Source organism: Zophobas morio, unplaced genomic scaffold, assembly GCF_036711695.1.
Source record: "Zophobas morio isolate AGI-343-1 ecotype UQ-CSIRO unplaced genomic scaffold, CSIRO_AGI_Zmor_V1 ptg000005l, whole genome shotgun sequence".
In the NCBI taxonomy this organism is placed as follows: Eukaryota; Metazoa; Arthropoda; class Insecta; order Coleoptera; family Tenebrionidae; genus Zophobas; species Zophobas morio.
Genome location: NW_026972110.1, coordinates 2,426,404 through 2,442,275, shown reverse-complemented (window position 1 = coordinate 2,442,275; position 15,872 = coordinate 2,426,404). Strand labels below are relative to the sequence as shown.

The following is a 15,872-nucleotide window of genomic DNA, read 5'->3' as shown; positions in this document are numbered from 1 at the left end:
ATACTCTAGGGATCATGAAACATCGAAAAAATATGAAAGTAGTCAGTCGCCCGATGGACTCGATTACAATACTGCCTTAGCTTACGCTCGGGAAGTGAAAAACACTAATGGCATCACTAAATAAAAACAAATAACTTAAACCCAGAAGTGCGTACTTTCGAATAATTATTATGAGTCATCTATACAGTAATTTGTGATATTTATTTCTTTGTTTAATAGCAACAAATTATCAAAAATAAAAAACAGTTACTAATTTAAATCTTGGAAATATTATCGGCTATCCACACGCTGCAAGGCTTAAATTTCTCAATAATTTGAAAAATTTTTAATTTGGCACCAAAATTGCTTTAGTCATCTGCTGACTCACAACAAAATGTATTAATAAATTTTCTTTATTTTTATGAGAACCCCTATAAGTTCAAATGAAGGTATGTATGCAATGTTAAAATAAAGTGAACAAGCGTGCTATGGGTATGTTTCAAACAAGTTCAACAAAATTTTTACAAGGGCACGTATCGGATAGGTGCAGTATAATACTAATAAGAACAGTACAGTATTCCCAAATTTTCGGAAAAATGGAGTGAGCCGATTCTAATTTAATCAATTAAATAAATGACTTATTCAATAATTTTTTAAGTCACCCTGCAAAAGGCGCAGTCCGCACAAACGGGAACAAAATGTAATATATTTCAAACAAATAACTAACGAGAAAATATGTTTTCTCAGTGTCTCATTACATGCATAATTTCGGCTGATTTATGTATTCACTTCGAAAAAATTCACGCGTTTCGATGACAAGCATCTACGTTACAAGGAAATAAAACCTGATAGTTTTTATCTCCTCAAAAGAGCATGCTATGCGTGTGTTTCAATAACAAAAATTTCATTCCATAACAAAAATTTGTGATGATGTCATCAACATAGATAATGTAGGAAAAAAAGTTCAATGCGGATTCGTACAAGTATAGGAGTATACTACTGTGTAAAATTTAAATCATTTTAATTTAGAATCTTTTTAGATGGCGTCATCAAATGACGTTTCTTTGTCGTGAAGTTTTGTCTGCGACCTTATCTTTATTGTATCTTCTAAGGATTCTCATATAAAAAAAAACAAAATTCGTAGTCAAATTTTATGATTTTTCGAAAAAGCGGGATGTTCAATTGTAATTCAGGGGCGAATGAAGTTCTGTCAAAATAACCTTCGACCAGTTTTTTAAAATAACATTAAAAAAAATTTAAGAACAAAAATGGTGACAAAAATATACCAACCACAGAATTTAGTAAACCAGAAATTTATGAATTTGCCCAAGTTTATTTTGACTTTTGACAATGAAAAACTGTTTCAACAAAAAACAAATTAAATCGACTAGTGACACAGAAGATGCCGGTAGTGACTCAATGGGGTAGATTTTGTGTCGCAAATATCGCGCACTGATTAATTGAATGAAACTAGTGCTTGGAAACAACTACTTCCCGGACAAGAGCCCCGCCAGACGCTGGATTACACCCCTTTCTTACAGAAAACCTACGTTTAGTTTATCCCGCTAAAGAATTACTAATTCGAAAACCTAGAGAATACAATGAAAATCTGTAGAATGCAGGCGGTAATATAACCATTAAGTCACTACCGACGTTTTGTACCTTACAAATGTTAGATTTTAAGAATATAAGGTAAAATACTCTCGATTACTAGACAACCCAATGGCGGCTGGTCGGGGTGGGCAAGATGGGCAATGCCCAACCTAATTTTTTAGAGGTTTTAAAATTAGTAAAATATAAAGTTCTCAAATTTTATAAAAAATAAAGCCCACAACAAATCCTTGCTATTATGTTCTTTAAGCTTTGTAACGTTCAACATGCTCATTATACTCCTTATTTTCGGATACAAGTGATCTAAGGGCTAGCCCGAGACGGCTGACTTAATCAGCACGTGCGTTCCGTACTCAGATTAGTCTGAAAAACAGAGAACACGACATTGTCGCAGGTCCTGTTGCACTGGCGGGCGTGGAGTGGGGACGCACTAGGAGTCACCAAGCTCGGCCTAGCACATGACTCAAATCTAAAGCATACGCGTACACATACATTACATCTTGGATTGGAGCTTCGCTGAGAAGTATAATTATTGCTATAATGAGAATTGAAAAATGGCATTGAAAATTATAGGTACATAATTTCTTTCAAGTAATCAGTAATATATTTTTTTTAATAAATTCAATTTGTTTTATTTGGTGTAAATGATACGGACAAAACACCAAGACTGTTTTGGACTAACTAATAAGACTATTTTCATTACGGTTAGTTGTCAAAGTGAAAAATTTATCCGCATCTTAGCTGAAAAGAAAAATCATTTTATGTCGGATTCTTGTTTTATCTACTATCTCGAATATCGTAACATCGTATTCGGTAATGCACACAGCCAGCGTTGTAAGGTTGACAGGTTGACGGTACGGGCTGGGCTAGCCCAATCGGATAGTTTCGTAGTCGTCTCGTGCTCTCGCGTCACATCGTGAACCGTTAAAAAGTTGTAAATTGTTTAGTATCCTTAGGATCTGAGGGGTTGTGGTGAGTTAACTTAATTGTTTTGGAATTACTCAATTAGTCAATAAGTGCTTAGTGCGCAATAATCATAACCTTAAAGTCATGGCAAATGATAACAATTTGACAAGTTATAATAGTAGGTATAATCCTGTCATCGCCTTCAACGTTAGGTATACTTGCAGGTATTAGTCTAAATACAATCATTCGGGGGGTGATCATCAATAATGACGATATCGTAAATTTCTTACTGGAGACTAAATTTAGCAGACTAAATATACAGGGTTAGTCACGAGAGAATTACTTCTGAAAATTATTTTCACGCAACCCAAAATACTAATACCCTGTACCACTTGATGTTATCTAAATTTAAAATGAAATGCCCAATCCATGATTGCTTTGACTTTGGCAGTGTCACTTTGACGTTAATTAATTTTTAACATTTTTTTTCATCGTTGACTCGCCTCTAGAGCCCCATTGGATCGACGACATACAGTTAGATCAATCTGGGCTATACTGAAGCCGTAAGTGCTCTACCAATGTTGTTCGCCGCTAATGTGCATGTGTTAATTCGCCATCTCTACGTCACCTAGAGCCTCTTCGAAGTGCAAATATGCAACCTCTGGACTTCTTCGGCCATCCATTTACAAAAAAGCCGTAGCATCCCCCCAAAATGCCCAACATTTTCAAGAGATTAGTAGCTACATTATTTACTTACTTGTTTGAGTTTGTGTTGTAACCTTTGAATAAAATGCCGTAAAAGGAATTTTTAGAAATAATTATCTCGTGATTAATCGGTTGTAAAAGATCAAGAGGCACACTGACAAATTTATTAGCGGCGCCGGAGGAGATTTCCGACTGGCTAAGGTACCACCATGGACACTCGCGTAACCTCATTTTCCACAATTGTCAAAATGAGATTGCCAAACTCAAAGCAATCATGGATTAAGCATTTCATTTTAAATTCAGTTAGTATCAAATGGTACATGGTATTCGTATTTTGGGTTGCGTAAAAATAATTTTCAGAAGTAATTCTCTCGTGACTAACCCTGTATAAATAAATTATGATAAAAATTTAATAATAAAGAATAAAGGCAGCAGAGGTAAGAGAGAGTTTAATAATAAGTAATTGGTATGATAAGTAAGCTCACGGGAAGCGGAAAGTGAAAAAAACTTTACTGCTGAAGTTGTCTTTCATTTTCTGAGACGTAGCAAAGTCCTTGGACTGGTGGCCACGACGACTTAAAACACATTTCCGAATCATTGAAAAAACATGGACTCAGAACAACATACTCTTGCGTTTTTAAAATTTAAATTGTTTGGGAAAAATACTAATCGAAGTTCAATAAACTCAGCCCATGTTCAAAGTGTTTTAAAATACAGGGTGTCTCAGAAATAAGTACATTAATTTTAACCAGTAACAGAACTCGTGAAACGGAACAACTTTTTTATCTAGCATTTTTTCGAAAACTCCAAGTCGAATTTCGAATTTTCCCACCCATATCTTCACGAGCCGTCTGTGTTCACCTTAAATAATAACTTAAATAATAGCAACACTACAACAATGAAGAAGGTACCGTAGCAACCGTTTTGACACTGACAATTTTTATGTCAATGTTTTTATTAAACGTTGTCTCTTTAAAGTTTGTTTGGCACAGATTTCTAATTTATAGACGAAATATGTTGAAATGGCTTTGTTTTCAAATCTGGAATGCACCGATATCGTTTTAATGTACTGTGAAGTTCGGGGAAACGGCACTTGCGCCCAACGAATTTTTTCAGAAAACCTCCCAAATCGTCGACTGCCAAATGTGCGCAGTTTTAAGAACGTTGCAGCATTTTCGAGAGTACGGATCTTTTAAACCTGCACCTCAGGATCAAGGTAAGTTACGTAGTAATAGAATTGCTAATATTGAAGAGGCTGTTTTGAAGAGTGTCGAAGCTCGACCGGGCACTAGCACGTATCACTGTCTAGTGTGATGTATCGGAGAGTAGTATTTGGACGATACTCCGAGAACAAATGTACCCCTTTCAGGACCAGAAAGTTCAGTCATTGAAACTAACAGACTTACCACGTAGGCAAAACTTTTGTGAGTGGGTTAATAGAAAATAAACGAACAAGCAAATTTTGTATCTCTTATACCATCAACTGATGAGGTCGGTTACACGAGGGAAGGTGTTCAACACCCACATTTGGGCCGTTGAAATTTCGTACGCCATTAGGGAGCAGGATTTTCAGTTTCTCTCTAAATGTTTGTCACATTGACCAAGATTAGGAAAATACGTATCCTAGTAACTGTTTTTGACCATAAATTATTAATTATAATAATTATTAGTGTCCATGGGTGACTGAGGATCCATGGGCGGGTAACCTTAATTGGGGTATAACTTTAACAATTTTTAACTTGATAATTAAAAAGTTCTTGACAAAACTCTACTAAAAAAAGTTGTTGAGTTCAATGAGCTCTATAACTGATTAAAATTAATGTACTTATTTCTGAGACACCCTGTATAATGAGCTGGTTAAAGAAAATAGAGAAATGATACCGAGGCTGGCTAATATGATCATTTATTTAGCAACCCAAGAACAAGCACTCCGTAATCACAATGTATTAAGAGATTCTTTAAATCAGGGAAATTTTAGGCTGTAAGAACGTCGTCATAGAAAACATATTTACTTTTGTTACTTTTGGTTAGGTACCAAGTGCTTGACCAACTTGCCCAACCTACCAAAATCTCACGAGCCGCCACTGGACAACACACTGAAATATACTGTACTGGGGGTCGATTCTCGAACTCGTTCGAATAAGTTCCGCATACGCAAGTGGCCAACTTCCGAACGGTTTTGAAGATTCGGTATTCTCGAAGCGCGCGCACACGTTGGTATACGCAAATGTTCGAGCGTATACGAACGTCAAGTTACGAGTGGGTAGATGCGATCGCATTTTGGTTTGCGAGTGGTGAAAGCTAACCTAAAACTCTGTTTGGTTTTGGTCGTTCTATTGTAACGTCAATATAATATCTGTAATATGCTGTATCTGTTAACATACATTAATAGAAAGGGTTACCATTCCAAAAATACACAAATTGTAATGTATCAATTTGATTGTAGGAATTTTTTAATTTCATTTACAATTTTGACATTTGTGATGCAAATTTAAAAAAATTAAATTGAAACAGCCGATTTCTGTGTAGTACACATAATAGCTACATATGTATGAAGAAACAACGGACTATTGCGATATTTTGGGTAATTTCTAACAATACATTAACACGTTCTTAGTATGATTGTAACCATAATTTTTAGGTGACTCTGGGTAGCCACTGCGAACATTTCAAATATACGTGCAGTTGTTTAAAAAATAAAAACTAAAATGAATTCTGAAAGATCATTTGCTGTACAAAACGGTTGTAATGATATGCATAAATATACCTGAATAAATATCGGGTAACCAAACGCTAAGAATTTTCTATAAACTAGGAGAGTACACGCAGCAATAAAGGTATTAATATGCAAATATATGCTGGCTGCGGTGGTCCCACTCAAAAATAAACATTATTAAGTTTGTATCTGCATCATTGTAAAAAAATCACAAGAATTTGGATTAAATACGTAGGGTTGCATAAAATCATAAAATCAACATTTTTTTTAATCACGATTTTTTATGTTTTTTTAGCCTGTCAATTATTTGGGATTAAAATCCTGATTAAAATAGTAAGTATCCGACTTAATGTCATCCTTGAGCCGTACTTCTTAGTTTTGAACAATAAAGAGAATTTATTGTAATTTACATTGCAAAAAAGGAATTGATAGTGTTATTAATATGATATTCACTCCTATAATCTTTAAAATACAATTTAAAAGAATTATCGTTCCTTTTTGTTGGAAATATTGTATTTTAGTTAAAGTTCAACTTATTTTGATATAAATTTGCATTAAAAGGGCCGTAATATGCACTACATATTCGCAAACTGTAAAGAAAACTTAAAAAAAAACAATAATACTTTAAAGCAATAATTTAATTTAATGTTTGTATTGATGAGGCTGATACGTGTTTAAACTCCATATTAATTTTAATAATAATGAAACAACTTTCAGAGTTTAAATAATATATTTGTAGTCACTGCTACACGTCCCTGCCTGAAGACGGTACTGTGTACCGAAACACGTGTAGCAGTGACTACAAATATATTATTTAAACTCTGAAAGTTGTTTCATTATTATTAAAAGCAATAATTTAAATCGAGCCAATCCTGCTAATGCGTGTTTTGCTGGTAATAAATTTGAAGGTAACAAATTAAAATAGTCCTTCTTGGATTCAAACTCATCCCGCGTGAGTTCTGCCAACCATCGCATTTAAATATCATCTGTATTTTGCCGCTGTTGCCATATCCTCACTCGAACAGAGGCCTTCGTATGCGCATCGAGTTGCTATTCGCATTGAATCTCGTTCAAGAAGACGGATTTTCGTTTCGAATAGCATCTTGGCATGCGCATCTATTCGTACTCGCATCTTTGCGAACGAGTTCGAGAATCGACCCCCTGATGGGACAAAGGAGGTGGAAACTGCAAACTAAAGCGTTTCATTGTGTTATCTAGCTTTTCGAGTTAAATAATTTTTCTAATTTTGCGCATGTAAATTCTGTGTGTGTTGTGCTGTGTATAATGTATGACTTTCAATAAAAAAAGTAAATAAATAAGTAAATCTTACAACTAAAGCATGCAACACCCTTTTTGTATATGCACATAGCTACATCTTATAGTAAAGAAAACAGATATATATATATATTTCTAACGCACCTGTTTTTCGCAGAGGAAAATCGTTGTTAGTTGTTGAATCAGACCCTGTATCCATTCCTTCTGACCTAGAAGCAATTAAAGACTTAATTAATAATTATATAAAGTTAGTGGAGACATAACTAGAACAATTTTCAAATTATAAATATGCAATTGTTTTTAATGCCATTTTCAATTTATAACTAATACCAAATATTCTATTCATTTTTGAATCACCAATAAAAATCAATAGAGTAAATTTAAAATGCAAATTAGTGCTCTATTCAATTACATAATAACAAGTGTTCTGTAAGTTTTACATATTTTGAATTCGACTGCGACTCGTTGAATAGCTCAGTCATCAGTTTATCACTGTCAAATTAATTCGGCATTCGTCAGTATAAAATCAATCCGCATCATAACATTGGCTCTTATTCAAAATTAGTAAAATTCTTATATGTCGCATTTTCAATGTACGCTCAATTAACGACATATAGACTTTTTGACGCACACAATAATAGAAAAAGCTTCGAATTTTTGATACATTTACACATTAAATTTGCTATGTTGACAATTTTCTTACCCAGAACACACTGCGCACTAAAATTTGAACTAAATACCTTGAAAGAACTTGTAGCAACTAATTGTAAGATACATAGAGGTCTTTCAAGTTCCTTTTGTAATAACAGTCTTCCTGAAAACTTGATGATTCAAGAAAAGTTTATAATTCCTAGAGTGGTGGCAATTTAAAAACTTATTCGAAATACGGCACTCGAAAATTATTTTTGCAAGTCCAACCTGAACAAATTGGCAAATGGCAGTTAGAGATATGACATGTATGAGATATTTACATGTAATAGTTCGAGCCTCTTTCATCTTTGACATGACTCGCCTTCCGTCTAGCTACTTTAAAATACTAGCTGCTGTAGTAAATTTTCAAAAGTTAAGTAACCAGCCCCTATCAGTCTTCTTCATCACAATATGTTCTAGAGAAAACCAACAGGCTATTATTGAAGTCTTAATAAACAATAAAACTCACTTTGCAATACCATGGAGGTATTAAGTCTCTACAAACGCATGGAGGCATTATTAACCCACCTCCCCTATCGTCTCCATATACAGGGTTAGTCACGAGAAAATTACTTCTGAAAATTATGTTTACGCAACCCAAAATACTAATACCCTGTACCACTTGATATTTTGTAAACTTAAAATGAAATGCCTAATCCATGATTGCTTTGACTTTGGCAGTATCACTTTGACGTTAATTAATTTTTAACATTTTGTTTCATCGTGGACTCGGCTCTAGAGCCCCATTGGATCGACGACATACGGTCAGATCAATCTGGGCTATATTGAAGCCGTAAGTGCTCTACCAATGTTGTTCGCCGCTAATGTGCATGTGTTAATTCGCCATCTCTGCGTCACCTAGAGCCTCTTCGAAGTGCAAGTCTGCAACCTCTGGGCTTCTTCGGCCATCCATTTACAAAAAAACCGTAGCATCCCCCCAAAATGCCCAATATTTTCAACAGATTAGTAGTTAAATTATTTACTTGTTTGAGTTTATGTTGTAACCTTTGAATAAAATGTACAAGGAATTTTTAGAAATAATTTTCTCGTGATTAATTGGTTGCAAAAGATCAAGAGGCACACTGACACATTTATTAGCGGCGCCGGAGGACATCTCCGACTGGCTGCAGTACCACCATGGACACTCGCGTAACCTCCTTTTCCACAATTGTCAAAATGAGATTGCCAAACTCAAAGCAATCATGGATTAAGCATTTCCTTTTAAATTCAGTTAGTATCAAGTGACACACGGTATTCGTATTTTGGGTTGCGTAAAAATAATTTTCAGAAGTAATTCTCTCGTGACTAACCCTGTATATACAGCGTCGCTAGAAGGTATGAAAACAGAACCAATTGTACAAATCACCTGAAATTAGGTATTGATTGACGTAGAAGTTGTGCTCTAATTATTCGCCAAAAAAATTTTTTTTTGCTACATTTGTTTTCAAGATGTAAGGTCAACTTGTTTTTTTTTTTAAATGGCACTACCATATAATTAATACATTTTTTAATAAGTTTTTTAAATTCATTGATATAGCACAATTGCACTTTTTTTCTAATTGAAATGGCAAAATAAATTATTTTAAATAAGAATAAATAAAAAAGAAAGATGATGTATGTAGTTACCTTTGAATTTTTTTTATATGTAAGGTGTTTCTTGTAAAAATGGTGCATCTAAGTGAAACTGAGCACATAGAATTATTAATGAATATCGGTTACGGTGACAAAAGACGAAGTTTTGTTCAAGTAGTAACACTTTTCAATGAAATTCATTCTGAGCCATTTCTAAGTCGGCGGTTTCAAAAACCCAACGAAGATTTAATGAAACTGAAAGTGTTAAAGCACGTCCAAAACCTGACAGCCCAAAAACTGCTACGAATGATGCAAATACCCTTATTATCCTCTTAAACACAACTGAAACAACAAGACGGTGCTTCACCCCATTTTGGACGTCAAGTGCGACTTGAAACTGTTCCTGGCAGATAGATAAACCAAAAGAGTACTATTGAGTAGCCTGCCAGGTCACCGGGTTTGACACCGCTTGACTTTCCTTATGGGGTTATTTGAAGAATCGCATTTATATCAATAGACCGATTCACATTGAAGACTTACAGGAACGCACACGTAACCAAATTGCTAGCATTCGTCCAGAAATTCTCATTAACTCAATACAAAATTTTATTCAGCGCCTTTTTTACTGCCAAGAAGTAAATGGAAGCATTTTTAGCATCTTTTGTAGAAAACAAAAGTTTAATTTTGGTTTCGGTTGTTATTGGTTAATTTATTTAATTATTATTTAATCATTTATTTTGCCATTTCAATCAGTAAGAAAGTATGATTGTGTCTGTAACACTAAAATCAGAAAAAAAGTTATATTTAAAAATGCATTAATTATATGTATGATAGTGCCATTTAAAAAAAATCAAGTTGGGCTTGCATCTCGAAAACAAATGAAGCAAAAAAAATGTTTTTTGACGAATAATGAGAACACAACTTCTTGTACCCCTATACGTACTCGTAATTTCAGGTTATTTGTACAATTGGTTCTCAAGATATTTAACTGTTTCCATATATTCTAGCGACCCTGTAAATTTAACAATTAGGTAATCAATAAATTATTCTACTGTACATTGTTGCAAATTTATCCAAGAAGACTTTTTTTAACTCTCAATAAAAAATGTTGGCAAAAATATCGTTTTCATTTTGTAAAACAAACGATTTATAATAAATGAATTTGAAATGATCAATAGTAGTTACCTATCTTGCATTTTATAAACTGGTCTATTTTTAATTGGATAATATGAATTTATGCATCACAATAATTGCAAGGGAGTTTAGTTTGTCTTTCCAATTTTAAATATAATTATGTACACATTCGAATGGCTGCTACTTTCAGGTTTTCTAGACGTAACCGCTGCAATACGAAAAAGTGTCTCTCTTTCTGTCGTCTGTCTGTGTAGACTGGAGCATTTTTTAACACTCTCCATAAATAAAGATCACGTATGTTTTCTCGGTGTTGGTAAATGAATATCTTGGCATTATTGACGGTGACATAAGAATGCTTGGATTCATGATATTTTTTAAATTCTACTATGAATCAAGGAAAAGAACAAAAATGTATTTTGGGGTGCCTATCCGGATAGGTCAAATTCATCATTTACGCTGAATCAGTCTGTATATGTAAGATTTAGCTGATAAATGATATTTAATAGAATTTATCTATCTTTTTCTTCTATATACATATTGGTTTGAAGTTTGACATAAAGGAAAAAAGATATAGTCGCGACCAAAAAATCTTCCACGCCATTTTTGTCATTTTGACGTTTGAAGTTTAAAAGATTACCACACAATCTACTACATATCAGCATGTCCGCAATGTCAAAAATGACAAAACTAAAAAAAATAATGTTACAATACTTGAAAATATTTTACACTTTGAGACAGCGGAATGACATTGACGTTTAAGATTTTTCGACCCCCAACTTAACTTATAACTCAATCGCAGATTTTGGAAATGTTTTGACGTTTCAAAAGGTTTTAAAACTAGACGAAAAGCTCAAATTCTACAATCGTTAAAATAACTGAATTATAATTTGTTTATACTTGCGTGTTTAGTAATGACAACTTTAACGTACGTTAAAATTTCAACGGTATATAAAAGGTAGTGCCACTCTAGAATATGAAAATCACCACTGGGGTTTTTTCTGTACGCAACTGAAATCAACAAGTGGTTTTAGATCAGGTAGTAGTTTTTTATTTTTGCAAAAATTATATACAACAGGGTCTATTTGATGAATTGCTATTTTCATGTTTTCTTGACGTTCCACAGCCCACTACACTCATCAAAATGTATATGTTCACCTCCACCAAAGATCACGTCATCTAAAAATATGGATAGTAAATTCTATTTAAAATGTTGGAAATAGTATGCTTCTAAGTGCGGTTTATCAATCCAGAGTTATTTTTTACCACGCGTAGAAGTTTTTGGAAAACAAATTTAAAACTGTAGCAATATTTTGAAGCATTCGGTTTTGCAATTTGAAAGTTAAATTGTAAATTGCTGTTATACAATTTCGATTTTTTTTTTCCAAAAACCTTAAAGTCTAGAATCTAAAATCAATTCATAAAATTTAAAGAAAATGTACTGCAGACAATTGTGAACTGACGTCATCACGTTGGTGGGAATGTTTAGACAATTTAGATTGGTTAGCGTTTTATCATCCACATGATATTTCTAAAATACCTACATATCAAAATTTGGCAATAATCACTCCAGTTCCGGAAATTATCTGTCCAATAAAAATCGACACAAACGACAGACAACAAACAGATAGACGGACACAGAAGACCTAGTGTTTCCATATTCGAGGAGTAATTAAGCGTCTAGAAAACACGGGTGGACCCTACTACAATATTTCTTTAGTTTGCGCTCAGGAAATAAAAATCTGCATACATTTAATGTAACTAGTTCGATTATGAAAAATTATTATTTAACTTTCGTCCAGACAGTGGTTTGACATATTTAATTTCCTACTGGCAACTTTCTAAAAGCTAATAAAATTATCCCCTTATCCCTCATTATGACAGTTCTCACTTGTCATTAACGTCATTTGTATCCTGTCATCTAAAGTCGTCGTTCTTATTGTTTTAACCTTTTTCAAGTGTGAATTACAGTAATTCTCGTTGATCCAAGCTCAAAACAACAAAACACTCGTGTTCAAAACTCTTGGGGGGTTGGGTACGAAAATTTTGTTTTTGTGCTAGGAAGCGGTAACTGTGAAAATGGTTTATTCTGTTGAACAAGAAAATTTCGAGGTTATGTCTTGTTATCGGAATGAGACACTCGTAAACGAAGGGTGGGTGTCATCTTCAACCGCTTGTAAGGAAGAATATCTGGTCAAATACCGTGATTTTTTTATAATTCAAGAAACATCGTTAGATGCTCACATTAGAGATGTAATCAACAGATTTATTCAAACTGGGAGTGTCGACAAAGGGAAATCTCCGGGAAGATTTTCAGTATCTGAGGAAGTTGATTTGAGACGACTTGAGCAGAATCCGTATACATCTTTGACACAATTTCTTCAGCAGTCAGGAGTTCCTCTTGCAACATGTAGTTGAACCATGGGCATTGACGAAAGGATTACAGAACATTTTTGAAATTACAAAGAGAGTGAACATGTGCCCTGAACAAAATGGTGAACACTTTCAACATTTATTGTGATGTTTAACCGGCTTGTGGTACTAAAACCACAAACACTCACCAATTAACCATAATTTTTTGGCGACCAAATCAACTCAGTTTTAAAATCTTGGCATGTTAAGAACAACAACATTAGGGCATACAACTAGTTAATCAACATTAATTTGAAATACTACTTCGTTATAGCTCTTATTTGCGATAAATAAAACAGGGGTATGGCAGACCCTTATACTTGCAAACCACGGCAACAACAAAATTCTATCGTTATTGTGTAAATTAGCTACTTTACGTTTGTAATTAGACGATAACTGTAATTCTTTTGTTAACGTTGGCAAAATACGAGGTTAACGTGCCTTGAGTACATATTAAATTATTAAATTAATCCACATGTATTGTAGAAAAGGACTTGCGTTAAACAACGCGTCGTTAATTACCAACCTGAAATAAATTTATTGAGTAGGTTATAAAAAAAAAAACAAATAGGTGAAGGCAGTACTAGATTTAATTTTATATAAACGTCTGAAAGATATTTTTCGTGCTGATAAAAAATAACCTTTTGTACCACATATTTAAAAATATTAATTTTTTTTACAAAAAAGTGTACATAAATGATATTCTCATTTGTCTCCCTGCCTTTATTTATTTTTATTTATTTTTAATATGTTATTATATTATAGTGTACAAAATTTAAACCATATAACCTGGACCGGCATGGGTAGATACTTGTTTTAGCAATAAAGAAACAAAAGCAGTAACACTTGATTTTCGTGAAGCGTCAATAGTGCTTTGAATTCTGTAATTTTCTCCGGGAATGACTAGAGCCTATTTCATTAACAGTAATAAAATATGAGGTGTTTGTTTTTTACACTTTAAATATGAATAAAGTACTAAATAAATATTAACTTTAACCAATGTGATTTAGAAGTAAAAGCGTAGTAATTACTGTCAGTATCCAACAAACTTCTGGACAATAATCATTCTACACAGAGTTTATTCTACTACCAACAACTGTAGCCTTATCAACAAAAATAAGTACAGCATATGCCAAAGCCTCATGTCGTGTTGACTGCAACTTTATTGTCGTCGGATTAAATTCATAATTTGCTTAATTACAGTTTTTAATGACAATGTTGTCATATTACAACAGTAAACTACTACTCATTAAGGCACAGATAAATTAAATTCAAAAAGTTTTTGGCATACCTACTGAATGGAAGTGCATTCATTTGAAGCACAACAGTCATACTTAATAAGAAGAGAACTGTAGCTCCATGCTTATTAGTTACTGACATCAAAAATTTTAATATAAAAATGATGACTTTTTGATCTTGTCAAAGTCCGCTAAATCCAAAATATGTAGTTTTTTGTGTATCAAGGCCATAAGGATAAACTTTTTCGACAGATCTGAAATCAGATGAGGCCGAACGAATTTTCTTGGGTCGAGGTACACACAACGTGTTTAACTTGCACATTTGATAAAAATAAAAGTGCTACTTTGTTCTTCTATTAAGAAAAAAATCGAAACCGTCATGTTTCATAACGATATTCTGTAAAAGTAGGATTTAAATATCGGCGCTTTCAACTTTTTTATTTAAAAAAAAGTTTAGCAAAAACACAAGGCAAGGACACAAAAGTAAATCTTCCACATCTAAGTAAAAAAAAATGACAGTCACTCCAAAAAAGTGACAAGTGAATCCAAAAAAAGTAATTTTTACATTTCAATACAAAAAAATGACACTTCATGGACCTGCTTGGGGACGACCAGATTTGTAATGGTTGCCTAAAAAGTAATTTTTGCTAGACACAATTGCTTTTAAAGATTAGGCTTTCAAAATTACCTTTTATAGACTCGTCGTAAATCCAGTAGTGTAAAAATTTTCACCAAAAATTAAGTGCATTACACGTCCAAAACCTAACGCTTACGGACTCGCAAAATCGTTGTATTCACTTGCGGCTCATTCGTCAAACGTTGTAGTCAACTTTTTGGACTTGTAACACAAATAACTGTGGTCCATACTCAAAACTGGCACCGTTCTGCGATCATCGTGACTAAAGTTTAAATCAGTTTACTCAAATACTCTACAGTGAACACTCTGACGAGATAAGGAACTAAATAGACGATATGTTGTGGGAATTCTAAAAGAAGCCATTATCTTTTTTATCATTTATTCCTATGATATGAGAGTACACGTGTGTGATATTTTTAGCAACAAAAAATTAGCATATATTTTAACGGAACATATCAAATTTCAGAAACACATTACTACTCAATACGACTCATGTTTTGCCAGAGTAATTTGTAGTGATTTCTGAAATAGTGACAATATAAAAAACTGGTCGATGAAAATTATAAATGAGTAACTGAGAAAATCCTTTTATTTGAGCCCTACTTGTTTTTATCTATTTGCCTATATTTTGATCATGAGTTCCTTTTTGCATTTTTCGACCTATTTTACTTTTTTCTACTTAGTTTGTTCTAAAATCTTTATTTTCTATACCTCTAAACACATCTTTCTTGCGGAAGTCACATTTATGTTTATTTCCGGTACTATAAAGAAAGATAACACAGGAAAGAACATGTGTGTTGCATGATTTTTTTTCCATGAATCCTTCCTAATAGTTTTTCCACGCTTATTTCAAATAATTAAACCGTTTTTATTTAGCAGCTCTAGTTTTACAGATTTGGGGTAAAGAGTGTTGTGCTAAAAATGCACTTACTTGAAGATATAAAAATTTATTAAATATATCTAGCTTCAATGAAATTTTCTTTTGTATGATTTTCTTGCG

At 33.3% G+C, this 15,872-nt stretch overlaps 1 protein-coding gene across 1 annotated transcript in view; it reads right to left on the bottom strand.

The window, feature by feature from the left end:
• Nucleotides 1-15,872, bottom strand: part of LOC135121403 (histone deacetylase 7) — a 53,702-nt gene that overhangs the window by 22,055 nt on the left and 15,775 nt on the right. Inside the window, exon 2 of the mRNA XM_064045727.1 lies at nucleotides 7,337-7,401. Coding sequence (XP_063901797.1) covers nucleotides 7,337-7,401 — 65 coding nt within the window. The remainder of the gene's footprint in view (nucleotides 1-7,336; nucleotides 7,402-15,872) is intronic.